The 20,893-nt window shown below is 27.7% G+C and overlaps 1 protein-coding gene across 1 annotated transcript in view; it reads right to left on the bottom strand.

Moving 5' to 3' along the window:
• The window catches only part of LOC111685974 (transmembrane protein 132E), a 178,878-nt gene that overhangs the window by 108,378 nt on the left and 49,607 nt on the right, over window positions 1–20,893 (bottom strand). Inside the window, exons 3-8 of the mRNA XM_046946128.1 lie at window positions 10,264–10,512; window positions 9,700–10,208; window positions 9,419–9,629; window positions 8,846–8,989; window positions 2,394–2,599; window positions 1,416–1,569 (exon numbers count right to left, since the gene is read on the bottom strand). Of these exons, the coding sequence (XP_046802084.1) occupies window positions 1,416–1,569; window positions 2,394–2,599; window positions 8,846–8,989; window positions 9,419–9,629; window positions 9,700–10,208; window positions 10,264–10,512 (1,473 nt within the window). The remainder of the gene's footprint in view (window positions 1–1,415; window positions 1,570–2,393; window positions 2,600–8,845; window positions 8,990–9,418; window positions 9,630–9,699; window positions 10,209–10,263; window positions 10,513–20,893) is intronic.

Below are 20,893 nucleotides of genomic sequence, written 5' to 3'. Positions count from 1 at the left end.
TTTTTTAAACAAATTATAATTTTAAAATTCTTTCCTACACCACTATAGTGGGGAGGGTATAATTCTTCTTTAGACCTAACGAAAAATATTAAAATCGATCCATTGTTTTACCAAGCTAACAACCGTACGCACGAAAAGGTCTTTTCAAAAAATCGTCTTAACTATGTTCATCATTTATTTGATAAAAAATTCAAATAAAAATACAACATTTAAAAGAAAATATATTTTGAAAAATGTATTTCAAAAAATATTAAAGAGAATTTAGATATTCCCAGCTATTGAAAATCATGATCTCAATACAAATTATAAAAAGCTCATTGAAGTACTTTTTTTACAAAGAATTATTAATTGTGTTCTAGAATTCCTAGGTAAATTAAAAAGAAAGTAATTAAATAAACGATAAATATTTTTGTGTACTTTTTGATTGAATATTCTTAAAACTACTATAATTTCCACATATTTCCAAAATATCAAAATCTTTGTGTCCTTCGTAATGCGCTAAATAAAAGTATTCTTGTGAACGAAAAAAATAAACTAAAAATTAGGGAATATTTGAGATGCATTTTGACAAAATTTAAGAAAGCATTTTTATTTATTTAAAAAAATTGAGTCGAGGTGACCAACTTTAAGGGACTTACACCTGGGGTCCATTTGATTTACGAAGTGTAAGTAGATACGAAAACACCTCAGCTCTAACTATGTAAAATGTTGCTACGATGTCTTCTATAGATCACGAGATACCGAACATACATTTTAAAGTAATAAACAAATGTTTCCAAGCAATTGTGTTTTTATGCGCATTTAGCATACAATAAGTTATTTGTTGTACAACAACAGACATCCATAAATACAACTTTTTTAAACAACAACAACAAACAAGGTGAAAAAAATGTTTGTTGTTGTTTATTTTCTTGAATTTTGTATGACATTTTCAGAGGTTGTCTCAGATTTTGGCTCATACCGTTGATTTTTAGTAGCTTTCAGCAAAATATGCTCAAAATCTAGTAAATATACCCATGACTTTTTTTTAGCAATAGTGCAAACACAACCCATTCTAAATGGCTTATTAAACTCAATCAATTTCGTAGTTCAAAAATGTTATTATTAATTCAAATTATTATAAATTCTCGAATAAACACATGATCGCCAATGATACGTTATGTTAAAATCACGCATGTTTCACCTAAATCGAACAACATCCCTGTCATGTAACTTTTTGCTGGGTAGAAATGCAACTATGTTTTTTGACGAATATTTCTAAAAGTAGTATGTGGGTGCAAGAAGTATCAATCAACATACCCTTTAAGAATGAATAAATTAAATTTGTTTAATTGGGAAAATATATTTCTTTGTACATTAATTATAAAATTATAAAATAATCTTTATGTAATCTATATATCAATAATAATTTTTACCTGATCAATGGCGACAAATTTGGCATACACTTCCACAGGACTTTGTTGATATCTTGCTCTGCACATTATTTTATCCAGTAAAACATTATTATAAATACCAGTATTGTGTTGACCATTAATGAACGATCTTTTTTTTCGACGAGATTTTTTATGCCTTAAAAGAAAAAAAAAATTTTAAGAATATAACAAATTTTTTGACATCTATTGGAGGTAAAAAATGTAATAAAGAATGTAAAAAGAATTGACAAAATACACTGGTCTACAATAAATATTTAGGTTTATGCCTAAAATTTAAATATTTAAGAAATTCGACGAGATAGAAAAATATGAAAATCACTGAAAAGGACGTTAGTTAACTTGTTTCGTTATTATTAATTTCGTGTCAAGTCACCCATCTTTTAAAGTATTATTTTAAGTATTATTGAATAGTATGCCAAGCACAAATTTTCAAATTAATCGATTAACAACTGCCAGACTAAGAGGCGCTCAAATTTAGATATTTTGGCCATATAGAGTTTTATCCAAATGAGTGTAACTTTTCAAATATTGGCAAAAATTTAGCTAGATATTTTTTACTGTTTACAATTGTTTGCTCAAAAGAATGCTTATAAAATATTCGTTTAATAAAATATCTATAAAACAATATTTTTTAACATTTGACAATTAATTTTCTTCTATTTTTTTTTTAAATGGGCGTTTTTGTTAATTTTTGTAAGGGCTTTGTGGTCACTTAGTAGGAGGGAAGGAATATGTAAAAAAATACTTTAACTAAATAATTTGCTTTTTGAATTTTATTTTTTTTTTATATGAATCCCACTAAGTAACCACAAAGCTCTCGCAGAAAATTGTATAAGCTTTTTTTGAGTAAAAAATCAACAAAAACGTTTATTTTGAAAAAATAGGATCAACAGAGCTTAATACTATGTGACATTTTTTAAGAATTTAAAACAAAGTATAAAATCAAAATTTATTACTTACATATAATGATGCTCATCAACAACTTTCCATCCTTTTATTTGAGATAATCTATAGTCACTAACAAATACTTCAAGTGGAAATTCTGGCATCCAAACTATAAATTTTGCAAGTCCAATATATGTTCCGTATTTTACTATTATTGAAGCATTTGATGAACCACGTATTTCAGAGCCATCAACGTATACTGAACTACAAGACGAAGAGACCTAAAAAAATAAATAAAACAAATACAATTTTAATATATATATTTGGTTTGTATTGGAAACCGAAGGTATAACTTCAGATCATTTAATGAATTTTAACTTTAATGAAAAAAACAAGTAAGAATTTATTGTTGGACATGGTTGTCTCTACACCAGTGATTATATTTAAAATGTTGATTTATTATTAATAATAATATATTTAATTTTTTTTCATCATAATTCAGAAATATTTTTGCTGACAAAAAGGGGATTTTCTATATGATCGATTATATGGCGGCAGGGGGTTAATATCCTATTGTATTATTAAGACTTATATAAAACCAAGTTTTACGGACTTTTGAACTGATACAAGAACATTGAACAAATTTATAAGCTCAAAAGCCTTATTCGGGGGTACGGTTGTGGACCAATTATAGTGGACCAATTTTTACCATTTTTGTCCTTGGGTCAAAAGAAAGCACGTGCCAAATTTCATCAAATTATCTTGGAACATGCGACCTGTAGAGTGCGCACATGAACACACAGACAGACATAGCTAAATCGACTCAGAAAGTGATAATGATCCGATTGATGTAGGACCAATATTTATGGTTGTTGCAAACATTATCACAAACGCATAATACTCCCCCCACTACAGTGGTTGTGGTAACCATAACCTAAGACCACAATTAGTATAATAATAGCCATAATATCTCATTATAATTCTGTATCATAATCATAACGTGATGTAACTTCATATTATGAACCAATAAGATCATAACATTACACTTTAAACGAAAATACAAGTCCAAATATTAGAATCAGCTGGCAACCAAATATTAGATGTCATAGTCAAAGTTTTATGTTTGGTTTGTTTTCATACATTTTTAGAAAATAAAATTTTATAAATGTATATGGGAAATTCTTTATTTTAGATATTAAGAAATCAACTTTATGCACTTAATATTTATTTCGTTTAATATTTTAAGTGATGACGAATTTTTATTTACAAGGCTTGACAGAATACGCCCATAAATATCTAAAATACTTTTTTAATTTTCAATACTAAAATGTACAGCTTTTCATTTTTCAATTTTAATTAAAATGTTAAAGAATAAAAAATATTTTTTTTCCGTTTGTAAAATATAAATTATTTTTGGGGTTTTAAATAAATGAAAAGTGTTGAAAAATAATAAAATTAAGTTTAAGTGATAAGAAAAACTAATAAGTGGTAATATCCTCGCAATTTTGCGATGAAAATTTGATGTTTAGTCACAAGTTTGTTTTATTCTCTCAGAGCTCGTCTGTGTGGAGAGAATAAAAATTTTTCTTTGAAAACCCCTTCAGTTTCGAATATATGTACTACTAAATGCACACAAACATATAAACAAGCACACATTTATTTTTATACTTATATATAGATAAGGTTTTGTTGCCAAATGTCTACATTGCGTCACTTCTAATTGATATGAAAATTCTTAAAACAATTGTTGCTTTTATTAAGACACAAAGCTACGCCACATTTATCACATTTAAATCTTGTAAAACTTTTGCAATTTGGAAATTTACATCTCATTTTAGACTCCAAAGTGACGGACCAGTGGCCATACTTATCTTGTCGTACTTCTTGAGGTGGAAGTGTTTGAGCTGGTCCTTTTTCTTCTTAGCCTTAATTTGGTCTTCACGTTTAGGGGCAGTTGTTTCTATTTTACACAGGCACTCCGCCACCTCAGTTCGGAAATCTGCTTGTTTCAGAATATCGGAATCCTGAGTATCATTTTGTTTAAGTACTCTTTTGTAAGCCTTTGTTAAATCTAGCAAATGGAACATAAGAATATTTTATTCTTATGGCCATTGAACCCTCCAAATGATGCATTGGAAATAGAATTTTCATCTTTTGAAAAGAGTTGTTATTTCGAAAATTGGCCATTTTGAACACAGTACGTTCTTAAAAACCCGAAATTTAACTCCGATTTCTTAAGACTTACAACATAAACTTTAAAATTTGGATAACTCTATATATTTTCTTTAATTTAAACAGATTTTCAAAATACTAAAATTTCCAAAGCATACAATAATGATACCAATCATATCTTCGTATACTCGATACAATAACCATGTTTTATGGATGTTCTAGCAACAAATTAAGATGTATTAATATAAAAATCTTACTATTTTGGACAATAATCAATTTCAGAACCGATATTATTGGTAGTATTTAGGAGTGTGTAATGGATGATTGGAACCAAAAAACAATGGATTTAATTATTGTAAAGAAACAATTAATTTAAAAGTTAAAATATCGTCTTCCAATGCATCATAATGAACAAACGAGGGATATCATTGAATACCCGATCCAAAACTCCTGGGGTTTAATGTTCTTAAATAGGAAAAAATGCTCCTATAAATAATATTCAGATCAATTACCAAAAATTTAAAATTTTTCGGAACTAAAAGTGAATTTTTTCCATGTTATAGTGTACAGAATATTTTATTATAAAATAATTACATTCAAATAGGTAAAATTTTCATGAATTTTGTTAATATCATTAAGCCAAATACATATTGAAATTATCTGTATACTTACTTTAGTGGCGTAAATTTTGTACTTATTTAACTACACCTTAAATGATATACAGTGAATCAACTAAGTTTTTTGCCTACCTTTTTTTAAGAGAATGTTGTTTTTTGTTCATAAATAAAACTCGAAAAAACAGGTACAAAGTAAATATATGTTTTTTTGAAAATCTATATACGACCTCGGATTCCTCCTTTTCAATAGACTTCGTCTCCGGTACCATAGAAGATCGTTGAATTATCTTAAAATTTCATTGAAATATCTGTAGGCTGATTACAATTTTTACATGGACGGACAAAAGCTAAATCGAATCAGAATGATTCTATGCCGATTGGTATACCTTAAGGTGGGTATAGAACCAATATTATGAATTACAAACATTAGCACAAACCAATATTCCCTCTCCACTAAAGTGGTGTAGGGTATAAAACAAAAAAACTATATTCATATGAATTATAAGTTAAAATTTTCTATGCCTATGTTGCATTTAATATGAGAGTATACATTTTTCTCTTTTGTTATTTTTCACTGACCAAAAGCTGACGTCACCTGATTCTGATCTAATGCCAATTTATGCATCATTGTTTGATGATTCTAACGAGTTAACGGGACTAAAATATCAATCAAAATCACTAAAATCAGCTTTTTTATTAAATGGTTTCGATAGAAAGAGAAATAACAATTTTTGAGTTTAATGCAAACAAAACTATATAAGGCTATTTTGTAAACTAAACAAGAAAAAAATTTTAAATGGAAACAAAATTTTGTGCAAAATTGTAATAAGATTTTTTTTTATTTTTTATAATTTTACCAACAATTTACTTACTTCCAAAATAAAATTTTAAGAAAACCAAAAATTAATACAAAAAACAAAGCCAGTTAAAATGGTATCGTGCGAAGGAGACAAATGCATTTTTTGTCATGTCGCCTCTGTATGTATACTTTTTCGTTTTATGATATTGATGATATTTGATTATAACAGCCTGTTTTTCAAAACTGAAAAATAACGAAATTGGCTTTACGCTTTTATAACGAAAAAATAAACTTTCATGTGAGTGGCAACGAAAGAGCTTTATTTTTCCATATATTTTTAGAAAATTAATTCGTTCATAATAAACGAGAGAAAATGTCAAAAATAGACGATACGCAAAGGCCTTTCGTTTGCCCAAAAAAACAACGAAAATTAACCAAAATACGAAATAATATGTAGCCACTTGAACCTGAATGCAATTTGCAATACAAACCGTAGACAGCAAAGTTCTGTTACGATGGAAAAAGCTTTTTTACTATAGACATTTTAAAACGAAAACTTTCAAATGTTTAATAGAAACCTAATTTTAAACCTGATCGTATTAAAATGAAAAGTTAGTGGGAGAACTAAATTGTTTTAGAAAAACAGGCTGTAATATTTTTGGAAAGCGCTCAGCATGATCTTAATAAAACATGATTGTATATGCTATTAACATCTTACAATTTCGGAGTTATATACTAGTTTGTTATATTATATTAGTTAGTTATATACCTTCCCAGTAAAAAATTTTTTCAGACATGTCTGATGTCAGAAATTTTCTGTAATTATTGTTATACTTTATCAGAATTTTTAACGAATAATATAAATTTCCTTTAGACATTTTACAGAATTATCGGCAAACTTTTAATTAGACTTTACTGCACATTTTCTAAAGTATTAAACGATTAACATCAGACTTGTGTGCACATTGTCGAAAGGGAATTTTATTGTTATGACAATTATGAGACTAATCTGCACATTGGCGAAGGAGAATTTTATTTTTATTCCTATATTATTCTTTGGACATAAAGGAGAATAGTCTGCACATTTTCTGAAGTAAAATATAAAATAGTTTTCGAATAATATCCGATAAATCAGCACATAATCCGAAGAGAATTATTTTATAATTTCATCAGACAATTAAGCGAACAATATAAATTTCCTTTAGAAATTTAACAGATTAGTCTGCACATTTTCTGACATTTTTTGCTCAGTAATTTTTTAAGAAAACTTTGCGACAACTCTACACATTATCTGAAAGGAAATATAGTTTTTTTTTTTATAAAAATCACGCATAAACCTGTTTATATTTCTAAATTCGTCAACTGTACTTTAAAAGGGAATTTAATTTTTATATTCTTTTATTTTCTCAGTTGGTTTTTGGAAATCAAGTAAACAACATCAGCATATGTGATGATTATTGCTTAAATTTGTTTAAACTTTGTTAATACTGAAAAATTAGTTAAAAATTACATAATTTTTTAGGGTTTAATTTTAAATAAATGTACATATAAAATTAACTCTATTTTTGTATATAATATGTATGTAGTATGGTTTAATTTTAATAATTTAAAAAAAAAAAAACTATAAGTTTCTATTATTTTTTATGCACCCTAAAAAAGGCATGAATAATGGAAGCTTAATAATAAATTATACATATAAAAATAGTTTTCATCAGACGTTGATCAGAATAGTCGGGCCATTTTCTTAACCTTGATAAGACTTTTGTACGAACTGTGGGACATTTTATCAGAAATTTATCCGACATCTATCAGATTTTCTTATATTTGATCAGACTTTCGTACGAAATGTCGAAAGAATGTCACACATGGTATCAGACATTTGTCCGACTTCAATCAGATTTGTCGAAAATTCCTTCAGAATTTCCCCAGGAATTTACATCAGATTTCGTACCGAATTCAGGGTAATAGCATTTATGGATCCAAAAATGAACGATTTTCAATTTAAAAATTACTTTTGAGGCGAAAAGTGCCTGCACTCTTTTTTATTAAAAAACGGACATTCTTTAAAAACATATAACAATTTTATGTTATTCTGGAATATCTTGGTATAAACAAGTAATATTTCTATATTCGGCTATGCCGAATCTTATATACCCTTCACCAAGTATGTTTTAAAAAAACAGTTTTTATTTATTTTGTATCTCTGCACACATGTCACACATAACATACACACACACGGAAAATTATATTATAGAAATTTCAAACGGAATGACAAACTTATAAATACCGTTCTCACGAAGGTGAAGGGTATAAAAATATATTTATCCCAAAAGTTCATTGTTTATGTTTTTGACCGAAAATTTTGCAATACTAAAAATTTTAACTGACCACAACTGAAATACACAATCATCGGTTAAAGTCCGACTAAATTTGTTTCTATTTTCATTTTATTTTTCCAAAATAAACCTATCCTATTTCTATTAAAAAAATTAATGTAGCAACAAGTTAATTATAGTTTAGCTAAGTGATAAGAAGCTAGGTTTTTGACACTTGACACGAAAAAGGTCATACACGCGGTTCAAAAGTTGTTTTAGAAAAAACATAGTATATTTTATTTAAAACTGTCCAGCTCACGAATGGACAACAGAGACTTAACAACGACTATTTTGATACAATTTTTTGGTGAGTCGGTCTAATATACATATATCAAATCCGAAGAGATACAACTAGGCCCCTTTCGGGCCAGTGCACAGGCGATTCCCACTTTAGGCACTCCAGTACCTCCGGTCTACCAGACAAGAACACTAACTAACCCGAGGGCCACCCATGACGCCTGATTAAACACCACTTAGTACACATAATTATTAAAAATAAGCGAAACATATGTAAGAATTTACATGTGTCACTTAAACGTTTAAAAAATATATGTAAATATTTACCTTAATAACACTTTCATCTTCAGCAAAACATGAACTTTGTAAAGTAACATCAGCCACTTTTCCTCCCTGTGATACGATGAAAACCTTCATTGCTTGGGCGACCTGTCGTCCTGTTAGCACTGCAGTATTCATCAATTCCCAGTTCTGAAAGTAATATATATGTAAAAACATTGAACATTACTATCTCAAATATTAGAAAACCCAAACTCTAGATATGTATTAGTACATATTTTTATAGCTCATTTCCAGAGTTGTCTTAATAACAGTTTTTCACATAAACGCTATTTTCCATATAGATAAATACGATTTTAACATTCACATAAATCCTCATTATTAGGTGTGAACGTATCTATATATCTATAAAAATTGTTTTTTTTTTACTTTTAATTTTTAAATTTAAATATGTACCTGTTAATTTAAAAAATTGCTAATTATGTATTTAAAAACTACACTAATTTTTTCTTAAGAACACATAACCATAAGAGTATAGAAATTTGCAGTTATGCAAAGAATGAGAATTTCTTAAGGAATACGTTCGAAAAATTTAAAATGGATAAAAATGTTTTATTATACCTTTGCCATTGGCAGTACTGCTTGTGTGTCATCTTTATTAACTTCAAGTTTAACAATTATTCTTTTTTTATTATCTTCCGGCGAAAGATCGCCTAATGCATCCTTTGGATTGTCATATATGTAAGTAACTGACCAAACAATTTTGCCACCTTCTATTAAATCTTTTGTATCATCAGCAACCTCCAGCAAACAAGTAAATATTTCATTAACTCTAAAAAAGAAATAACAAAAATAATTTTATAAAATTACAACACTAAATTAAATGTAAGATAAAAACATACCTTCTGTCGTTTATTGTTGTCGAAGTATTATTTTCAAATTTCTTTTTTATCGCTGTGACACGTACAGTAGAATGTTTTGTGTTATCTCTTTCTATTGAAATGTTCCACAAGTCTGAGGAAGCAGTTGCTCCTATTATTTTAATTCCTGATTTTATACGAGCTTTTACGGTAAATGAAGAAATATTTTTATCTAGATTTTGTTGCAAAAAAACGGGCACATGAAATTTAGACAATGGATACAATGGTTGTTGTGGCAAAAGAATAATAAGAGAATCATCAACATTAAACTCTTTAAATGGTTCTAAAGGCGTTACAAGTGGAACCTGTGCGAAACTGGTTAAAGGCTGTATTTGCACTTTTGGTTCGCATAACTCTGGATTTCTTATCGGAGGCTCAAACACGCTGTACGAAACTTGTACAAGACGTTGTGGGACTTTGCTAGGAGTAGTATTCGAATGTTCTTTACGAGGTGGTGGTAGCGTGTGAAACCAATTAAATGGTATAACAACCTATATTAAAAAAAATATTAATAATAAAAATAAATGTATAAGAAAATACGAATACCTCAGCAACGCAAACTCCATCTTCTCCCTCTGGCATACATCTGCCTTTAATCGGTAAATGATTATTACTAGAAACGTGTAATAACACACATATCTTTTGTCGTTGTAAATGTCCACCAGGATCAGCACCAGCATGAAAAAGAACACGCAATACTGGAGAGTCTTGTGATACAACAGTACTAACTAAATGTGCTGATATGTCCAAGTGAAGATTTGACTGCTGTAGTTCAATTAAAGCTGCAGTTGTGTTCTTAAATTAAAAAAATATTATTATTATTATAATTACTATTATTATTTAATTATAAGCAACATTTAAACAATTAAATACTACGTTCCGAGGAAAAATAAAAGTATGAAATCAGAAAAATTCTAAGTTATAAAAAAATATATGTATATAAATCTAAATACATATTCCTGCAAAATTTTACCTACATTTAAATCAAGGGGCCTATCAACAAAATTGTAAATGATTATGTTTTAAAAGTTAGCATTAAATTAGCATTTAATAAAGCAAAAGTGGCACTTTTAGCGAATCTTGTGATTTAGAGAGGGGTTTTGAGTTGGCAATCAAATGCCAATTAATAAAAATATTAATCTAAAAAAAATAATCTGGTGTTAATCCCCTTTGATCTTTATGTATGACATTATGTATTTGTAAATTGTTTAACTTATTATACCTCCTTCCATATTGATACCACCTTCCATATTCGATCTATTTGTCCATCAAAAAACGATTTGAATTTAGTTAAAAATGTTGAACCGTTTCAGAAAAAAACAAATTTTCATTGGCGTAAGTTTCCTATCATCGTAAGTTAAATAAAACCGCATCGGATTAATTTTTTATTAATTTAGAATTTTTTTGCATTTCCTGAAAAAATTGTTCTTTGTAACTTAGGGCTATTTGGATTTTATATGACGACATTTATATGTTAAAAAAATGTTCTAGAGAGAATGCAAATATAACCATTTCAGATTTTTTGAAAGCATCCATGAAATCAGTGACTTCGGCTTAAATTCTAGGACTTGTTCATCTAAAATTTTCCTTGGTATAAGAAATAAAAAAAATCATCGAAATAGAAAAATGTCTTTCCTAATAACGAACGTCGACTTCATTCATCATTATAATCAGTGCAACCAAAAAATGCAAATGCATTTTTTATGTGGTGCGTCGTATGTACTCATGGATAATATATTTACAAGTTTCAGACCAATTTAAGAATTTTGGCATCGATTTGTAAGAGCATATTTTTGCATATTTTACCCATAATAGCATAATTTAACATGATTTGACTTTTATAGAATATTTTCGAGTTTTTAGAGCACATTTTTCTCTTTTAGTATATATTTTGACGTTTTTCATATTTGTATATTTAAAAATATTTTTTTTAAATCGATTACTTTAGATTCCATGAGACCAATCCTTTTTAATCGCCTAAAAATCTATTAATGATAATAATATGACAACATCAATTAAAATATTATTAAACAAGCTTTGAATATAAATGAAAAAAATGCGTCAAACTTTGTCGTTTGAAATTTGTTTTTTGACTTCATGATATTTATTGGTTGTTTGGAAGTAAAACGGAATTATATTAAAGTAGTTCTTTAAACTATGAGATGAATCAATTATCTAAATCCTGTAGCATGAAATATCACATTAAATATTTCCTTACATTTTCAGTCTTGTTGAACCTTTATCTTGTAGCATATAACATTAAATATTGAATATTTCCTTACATTATCAGTTTTCAATGTTAAACAATAATCAAAACAATAATTTTTAGAGCATATTTTATTTTGAGTTTTTTACAGTATATTTTAAGCGCTTAAAACTATTTTTTAGTGCATATTTGCTGCTACACTGGTATAATCATGCGTTCCACTTTTTTGCTCAAAAGTTCAATATATATTTTATATTATATATTTATACAAATATATAAAAATATATTCGATTTAAATATATTTTATAATATTCCTTTTAGCACTTATTAGGTCATTTACAAATATTATAATTTTTTTACTATTAATTTGCATTTTAAGTTGTATTTAAATTTTGTTTATACAATTCAATTTCGTGCAAAATTTGAGGATTCTAACTCTAATTTCCCACATATACGAATTTGACAGTCCACCAATTTGTTCCCCAAATGTTAAAATGAATGACAGTGTTAAAGTGAAATTTAAGGATTCTAGCTCCAATGACGTGCCACATAAATATATTAGAATTTTTTGTATTTAATTCTTATAAGAGGTGCCACGCCGCCTGTTGTCAATTCGCCAAATATTATCTAAATACCCACATGGATGACAAAGGTGTTCGTGCAAAATTAAAAAATTTTCTAGATATAGGTTCCAGATATTCACATTTCTATTCCTCCCATTTTTTCTTCACTCCCTATTTCAAATTCTCCAATTTATTACCCAAATGTTCACATGGATATTAGTGCACAATTTTAGGATTTTAGCTTTAAGCGTTTCCTAAATATACAAATTTTTGTACTTAATTCATAAGGGACGTGACACGCCCCCTAACGCTAGTCCTACCATTTCTCCTTAAGATATTCATGTGGAAGTCAAAATTTTCCATACAAATTTTAAGGACTCTAATTTTATCATATTCTGCGATATCCGACTTTTAAGAAACCTTTCCAACTTGCAATATAGAGGAACATACAGTGAAAATTTCAAGAAGATCGCTCCAGTGGTTTAGCCACCTATAAGATACAAACAAACAAACGTTGATTTTTATTAGGGTGTCAATTATTCGGGTAAGATACGGGTAAAACACGTCAGTAACTTATATCTCAAATTATTTCAAATTTCTCAGCAGATTTCAATGTGGAAACTCAGGCTTTTATCACAAAGTAAAAAATATATTTGTCTCTTTCACACGATACCATTTCAACTGGTTTTGTTCTTTTTTTCGGTTTTCTTTTAAATTTTCTTGTTGGTGGTAGAGAAAAAAATTTGTAAATTGTTTTAAAAATATATAAAAAATGAAAAATAACATAACATAATATGTAATATATAAATAAAACACAAGATTTATATACAATTAAAATTTTGTTTTCATTTTGATTATTTTGCTTTTTTGTTTTGTTTACAAAATGAACTCATATATAGTGTTGTTTGTTTTGACACACTTTATGTATAAGACCCTTTTGTCTTTCTACCGGAACCATTCCGAAAAAAGCTGATTTTAGAGTTTTTGAACTGTCCAATTTTACATCGCGATGTAAAATTGGATGCATCGCTGTATACTTTGTGTTGTTTGTTTTGACGCACTTTATGTATAAGACCCTTTTGTCTTTTTTCCGGAACCATTCCGAAAAAAGCTGATTTTAGTGTTTTTGAGCTGTCCAATTTTACATCGCGATGTAAAATTGGATGCATCGCTGTAAACTTTGTGTTGTTTGTTTTGACGCACTTTATGTATAAGACCCTTTTGTTTTTTTTCCGGAACCATTCCGAAAAAAGCTGATTTTAGTGTTTTTGAGCTGTCCAATTTTACATCGCGATGTAAAATTGGATGCATCGCTGTAAACTTTGTGTTTTTATAATGATATATGGAAAGTAAATTAATAAAGTAACATCACTTGAACAGCTGACTATTTTTTTAACTAGAAAAATGAAATTAGTTGTCAAAGTTAGTTTTGAAATTTGTTAACATTGTTTATGACGCCATTTTTAAATTGTGTTTTGCTATTTGTTAAAATTTGTGAAAAGTTGAAAAAGTGAATTAAGTGATTTTACAGTAGTTTTATAATGTCATAAATTGTATAATATATAATAATATAATTAAATCCCTAATAATTTCAACCTAAAAGTAATATCTCTTATTTATGTTTTGTTCACTTTGTTGTTAAAGGAAATTTCCTTAAATTTTATTTTGACACATTCTTGAATTATTTCAAAAACAAAATACATTTGTTTGTTGTAGATGTTATTGTACAACAAGAGATGTCGCTACTTTATTAATTTACTTTGGATATATGTATACGATGTTTAACTTAAGTAGAGAAATACAGTGTCTCTCATAAGTATTGGGTTAGTATTCGAACCAAATTTAATAATATTTTTGTGTGCAAAATAAATAAATACATTTGTTATATTATCTAGGCAGTCCTTAGGTTTCATATCAAAATTTTTATAACTTGAAAAATCTACATTTACTTAAATTAATTAAACGTTTTTTAAAGGATGTCCATAAAATTACCTCACAAAAGTATTCGAATTTTTCCTGTAATTCACATTTCATCATATTATACGAAACAAAAAATTAGAATCAAATGTTTTTTTTTTGCTTAAAATTTAATCGATTTTACCATCTTTATAAGTAATATTATTAAAATGGCGGATTTTGACCACATTTTCATTTATTTTTCCCTTTTTTCCAGAGATAAATCCAAAATTTATTGGGATTTATTAGACTCCTTGAAGTATCTAGAAATAATATATTTTGTTGTTCCATGATTTATTTTTGGGATCCTTTTTCTGTTTTTAATTGAATTATCTGGATCTTAAACCCCTTTTCGTTCCACTAGGATTGATATTTTCCGGCAAAGTTGGCTAGTATATATTCATGTAGATATTATCACATATATATTTTTAATTTCCCCGACATTGTAGCGGAAAATAAGTCCAGAACATGCCCTAACAAAACGTCATCCTCTAGATTTAAGTTCTTACTACTTATAACTTTTACGGTTATGTTGCCCATTATAATAACACTGTAAGTCAAAGATTTTGGGTTTATTTTTATCATCGTGAATAATATTTAACCAGATACCAATAATATTTTGGAGTTAGACCATAATGATATGGAAACATTCAGCCTGTAATCCATTGGTTATAAAAAGAATGATTCTACTATATTGAATGGCGTTTCTTCGAGGCATGTTTTGGAGTTTTATACTTCTACAATATACTGAGAACTTAAAATGTATAAAAGCTGATATCTAAAAGCATACATACCAGATAACTTTCCCCGAAAATGTTTTACCGTAGTATTATAAAAATGGACTACGGTTCTAATAAGTTGAATTAGCTACAGAAAAATGATCCAATTAATATATCTTGGAACTTTTAAATACAGATTTTTGTAACAAAAATATTATTTTTAGATACGCCAAGGGGTCTATTAAGTCCCAATATCGATTTTGGTTTTATCTCTGGAAAAAAGGGCAAAAATTACGAATATTGCCAAAAATCGCCATTTTAATGATATTACATAAAATGATGGTACTATCCCCCAAAATTGTGGCCCAAATGTGCCAAAAATATAACCCTTCGGTTGATAGTAACCCCTTAAACAATTTTAAGCAAAAAAAAAATTGATTCTAATTTTATGTTTCGTATAATATGATGAAATGTGAAATACAGGAAAAATTCGAATACTTTTGTGATGTAATTTTATGGACTTTAAAAAAAAGCTTAATTAATTTAAGTAAATGTAATTTTTTGAAATTTTAAAAAGTGTGATATCAAAGCTAAGGACTGTCTAGATAATTTAACAAATTAATTTATTAATTTCTCATACAAAATATGTTATTAAATTAGTTTTTTTTCATATTATACCTAAATTCGAATACTTATGAGAGACACTGTATGTGTACATTTCATCAGCTACCTAAAATACTCACCATCAAAAAATATGGGGGTGTATTGTATTTTTTATTCCGTTTGTAACACATCGAAATATTGTGTCCTTATTAGATTCTAAAACTATCTAGCCGTCCATCCGCCTGCCTGTTGAAAACACGATAGGACGACCTAGAGAATTGAAATTTTGAACAAAAAATTTTCTGCCTACGATTTAACATAGTGACAATATAATTTCACTTCAGAAAATTGCTATAACGCAGATAACTGGCTTATAAAAGTGTGGATGGTATTGAAGTTCGAAATGTACAAATTTATAAGGAACCAAACTGTTTTTGTAAAATATTATGAGGATCGGTCAATAATCTATCCTACCTCCCATAAAAATTTATCATCAGAAAATGACTTTAACGTATATAACTCGCTTAAAAATGTCCGTATAGCGACAAAATTCTACATAAACTGGTTTTTTAGGAACTATGTGTTACACTGCATTTAAGAAATCCATAGAATCACTTCTAAAACAGGAAGCATTCAACTTTTTAAAATCGAAAATATAAACTTTTATAAATTGCAAAAAGCAGTAAAAGGTTTGTTTCAATTCATTTGATTTAGTATTCGTGTATTTCTTTGTTCAATATTACAGTAAATTAAGGGTAAAAAGTAACATTAAAATTTTATTCGAATATTCGATTATTCGAATTATTCTCTATTCTAAATTGGAAATATTTTTTCGTTTGAAGAAAAACAAAAAAATGTTCTCGATAAATCGCATAAGTTTTATTCGAATGGCAACCCTAATTTTTATGTACACAGTGGTCGACAAAACAATGGGAACTTTTTTTAAAAATTTCAGAAATGGTTAAAATTTTAAAATTTTTATTGATATCTAATTAATAATTATTATTAATTTTTATTTATATACATTTAATTCAAATAAATAACTATTATTTATTATTATGGTATTAACAAAACATAGGAAACTTTTGAACTTTTACAGAAAAGAAGACTATTTCTAAAAAAATATGCAAAATAACTGTAACAAGGTATTCTTCATTTGAATATTTTTTTTCATTTTTGGCACAATTAATTTTTTATGTGATTAATTAAAACGGCTAGAATTCAGATTTACAAAATAAGTAACGATTTTAAATTTTTGGGGAAATATTAGAAAAAATTAAATATTTCTAAATGTGAATAAGAGTAAGTATAAACGGTCTAGATTTGAAAAAAGATTTTAAATGAAATCTACTAGATTTCGTGTATGTGTAAATGGAGTATAAGATCAATTATGACCTGATAATCGTAAAATCTTGTAGATCGATTTTTGTATGGCGCAATTTACATGAAGACTTTTCAGACGTCTGTTTTTCCCAATTCTCTTTTGAGAATCTTCAAAAAAATCATGAACATTTATACGGTGATTTTTTACATACAACTATGCATGTCTTTTTTTGATGTTTAATTGTATAATCCTTTTTAATTACTTATTCGTAGTAAAAATAAAATGAAATTTTTAACATAAAAACCAAAGAATAAATAAGAAGTGAAACGCAGTCAAAAAGTACCTAAGTCTACTGTCAGTCGGTACCTAACTCTAAGAATGTATTAGTAGAATTCTCAAGCCAACATAGGTGCAAAAAATCGGATTTAAAAATTAAAAAAAAAATTATTTCATATGAATTTATATTTTAGAAGATTTCTTTAAATATTTTGCAACATAATTTATCTATAAACATTATATATGAACGTATCTTTGATTTTTAATCTGCAATATTAAAATAATTATTAAGTTAGTTGAAATATTATTTTCTTGTACCATACGAAAATTTACAACATTGTTCTTTTTTTGTTTTAATTTCAACAACAAAAATTAAATGTCAAAAAAAATATATTTTTTTTTTTCGTTTGTAAAAAATTAAATCTTTTCGGGCTATTAAATATATTTAAATTGTGCAAAAAAATAATAAAATATAACGTTAAGTGATAAAAAATATTTTCAAGTTCTATAAGCCACGAATTTTCGCGACAAAGTTTTGAAGTTTGGAGAGAGTAAGTTTCTTACATATGTGTTGGAGTTACACAGAACTCGTCTGTGAGAAGAGCGTAACGTTGTTGTTGTAAAAAAATGACAGCGTTTCACTTCTTAGTGTTCAGTGATAAAAACCATTTAATTTGATTTAAAAAAATTTAATTACACGCTATAGTATTTTTTTAATGCAAATTTTAATGTTTTCATGTAAAAAAAGACATAATTATTTATTTTACATGAGCATAATATCAACAGTACGAATCAGTTTAAAGAGGAATGTCAAAAAAAAATCATGAAAATCCCAAATCATGTTTGTTTTCTTACCCCCCATTCTCCTCTTCCCCGCTCACCAACAATCACCAACAAACATGAAAACAGACTTCTGGGAAAACATGAAAAAAAATCATCGTGTAAATTGGGTGTATGAAAATCATATTTACATCGAATTTTATCACTGTATTCACATTGTTAAGCTAGTAATGAGCGCTTAGGTAATTTTTAAGGGCGTGAAGTTAAATTCGTCATCAAATACGTCCCACAACATTTGCCAAATAGGTTCCACATACTGTAAAATTCCTTTTCAAATTAATTTAATTAATTTTTTTAATAACACAAACGCCAAATAAAATGTTTTTGTAGAAAAAGAAGTAAAAATAACTTAAAATATATTCAGAATATAAACATGTAATATAAAAATTAATTAAAATAATTGTATACTCATCAAAACTGGTGGTTAAATATAAAATTTTCAATTGAAAAAACCGACACTTGGAGAATACTTGAATCGGGGTACCGGCAGAGTGGAAGTAGCCCAGGACTAGTACTTTCCAAAAATATACAGTTATATGCAATTTCAGCACTGGATAATTTTTACAAATTTATGAAAATTCATAAAATTTTGCAAAAAAATAGAAATTTTTAAGTGGCTCCAACGGGTATTTGGAGAAGACATAAATCGAGGTACCGGCAGAGTGGAAGTAGCCCAAGACTAGATCTTTCCAAAAATATATTTGGTTTTATACAATTCCAGCTCTGGATAATTTTTACGAATTTTTCAAAAAACATAAATTTTGCCAAAAAAAATCTGAAATTTTCAAGTTGCTCCAACGGGTATTTAGAGAAGACCTGAATCGGGACATTTAAGAAATTCTATTGACTTTCTACAGTCGCTAAGAAAATTAAATATCAAAAATTTTACAAATTTTTTGACTTAATCTAGAATTTTTGAGATTCATTCTCCAATTATCACAACAAATTACAAAATATTACAGTAGAGTCGAAGCGACTCCGTTTTAACTTTAGTATTACCTGAGAATACAAAATACCTGCAAAATTATGTCCTTCAAGAATTTACAGAAATCATATATAGAAAACGCGATCCTAACAACAAATTTACAAAAAAGGTCCAAAACGATCAATCCAATTGTCATAGATGCAAAACATGTTTAAGAAGTTGACATCTTTAGGGATATGTTAAATACAGTGGGACCTCGATTTTCCGTGATAGTCGGGACTGGAAACATTCTGTATAACCGATTTTCCCGGTTAATTGATTGCCAACCTTTTCTACTTTTTTAATAGATATTTTTATTTATTAATAAATGAATATGTACATATTTATATAAAAATTAAATAATAATTCAATGAATTTATATTCATAAATGATTCAAAAATATAGAAAAAAAATTTTGTCAGAAAACAGTAAACAGTAGATAAGGATTTCATGTTATATAATTTCTAAAAATAATCGTTTAATGACGTTTGTCTCTTATTTTCCAATTTAGTATTTTCGTTTTACGGGAATTCCCCTTTTTGATTTGTTCTAATTGTTCATGGTTGTTAAAAAATAACAGAATTTTGCTTATAATTACGGATAATAGAGGAAATCACGGTTAAACGATACTGAAAAATTTAAGTCAATCCAAATTAAAATTAAGTCGATGCAAAAAAATGTATTTTTCCATCACGGATAATTGATGTTGCCGGATAATCGAATCACGGATAATCAAGGTCCTACTGTATAGTTCTTCTAGAATATGTGAAATACCCAGAAAGAACATACATTGAAAAGTATAGTATTTAAATGTTAATAAATGCCTCTTTTCACTACTTCATCGTTAGTATTTATTATTTTTTTTGTTAGTCAAATGTTCTACTCACTTCACCTCTGCTTAGATATTTTATTGGCCGTCAAATAATGGTTTTAACATTTAATTTAATTGTGCTATCTTATTTGTAAAACACAATTGTTATCACGTAATCGAATATAATGCGAAAACTAAATAACAAAAACGAAAATAAAGTATTTCTACATTTCTACTAGTCACTGAAATGTAAGTGGTTATGTAAGTATAACCCATTAACTAGTTTTTGCTGGTACATATATAAACTACTCTCATCTCTGAGTGTTTTCCACTTTAAAGTTTTGGAAAGAACTATTCTTGGGCTACTTCCACTTTTCCGGTACCCCGATTCATGTCTTCTCCAAATAGCCGTTGGAACCACTTGAAAATTTCTGATTTTTTTTGCAAGATTTTATGTTTTTTCAAAAATTCATAAAAATGATCCAGAGGTGGAATTACTTATAATCAATATATTTTTAAAGAGAACACTAGTCCTGGGCTACTTCCACTCTGCCGGTGCCCCGATTCATGTCTTCTCCAAATAGCCGTTGGAGCCACTTAAAAATTTCTCATTTCTTGGCAAAATTTTATATTTTTTCAAAAATTTGTAAAAGTTATCCAAAGCTGGATAATTTAAAGAACTAGTCTTGGGCTACTTCCACTCTGCCGGTACCCTGATGTCTTCTCCAAATACCCGTTTGTGCCACTTGAAAATTTCAGATTTTTTGACAAAATTTTGTTTTTTCAAAAATTTTTAAAAATTATCCAGAGCTGGAATTGTATATAAACTGTATATTTTTGGAAAGAACCTGGGCTACTTCCACTCTGCCGGTATTCATCATAAAAATTATCCAGGGCTGGAATTGCATATAATC

Source organism: Lucilia cuprina, chromosome 3, assembly GCF_022045245.1.
Source record: "Lucilia cuprina isolate Lc7/37 chromosome 3, ASM2204524v1, whole genome shotgun sequence".
Classification (NCBI taxonomy): Eukaryota; Metazoa; Arthropoda; class Insecta; order Diptera; family Calliphoridae; genus Lucilia; species Lucilia cuprina.
This window is presented reverse-complemented; position numbering and strand designations above follow the sequence as displayed.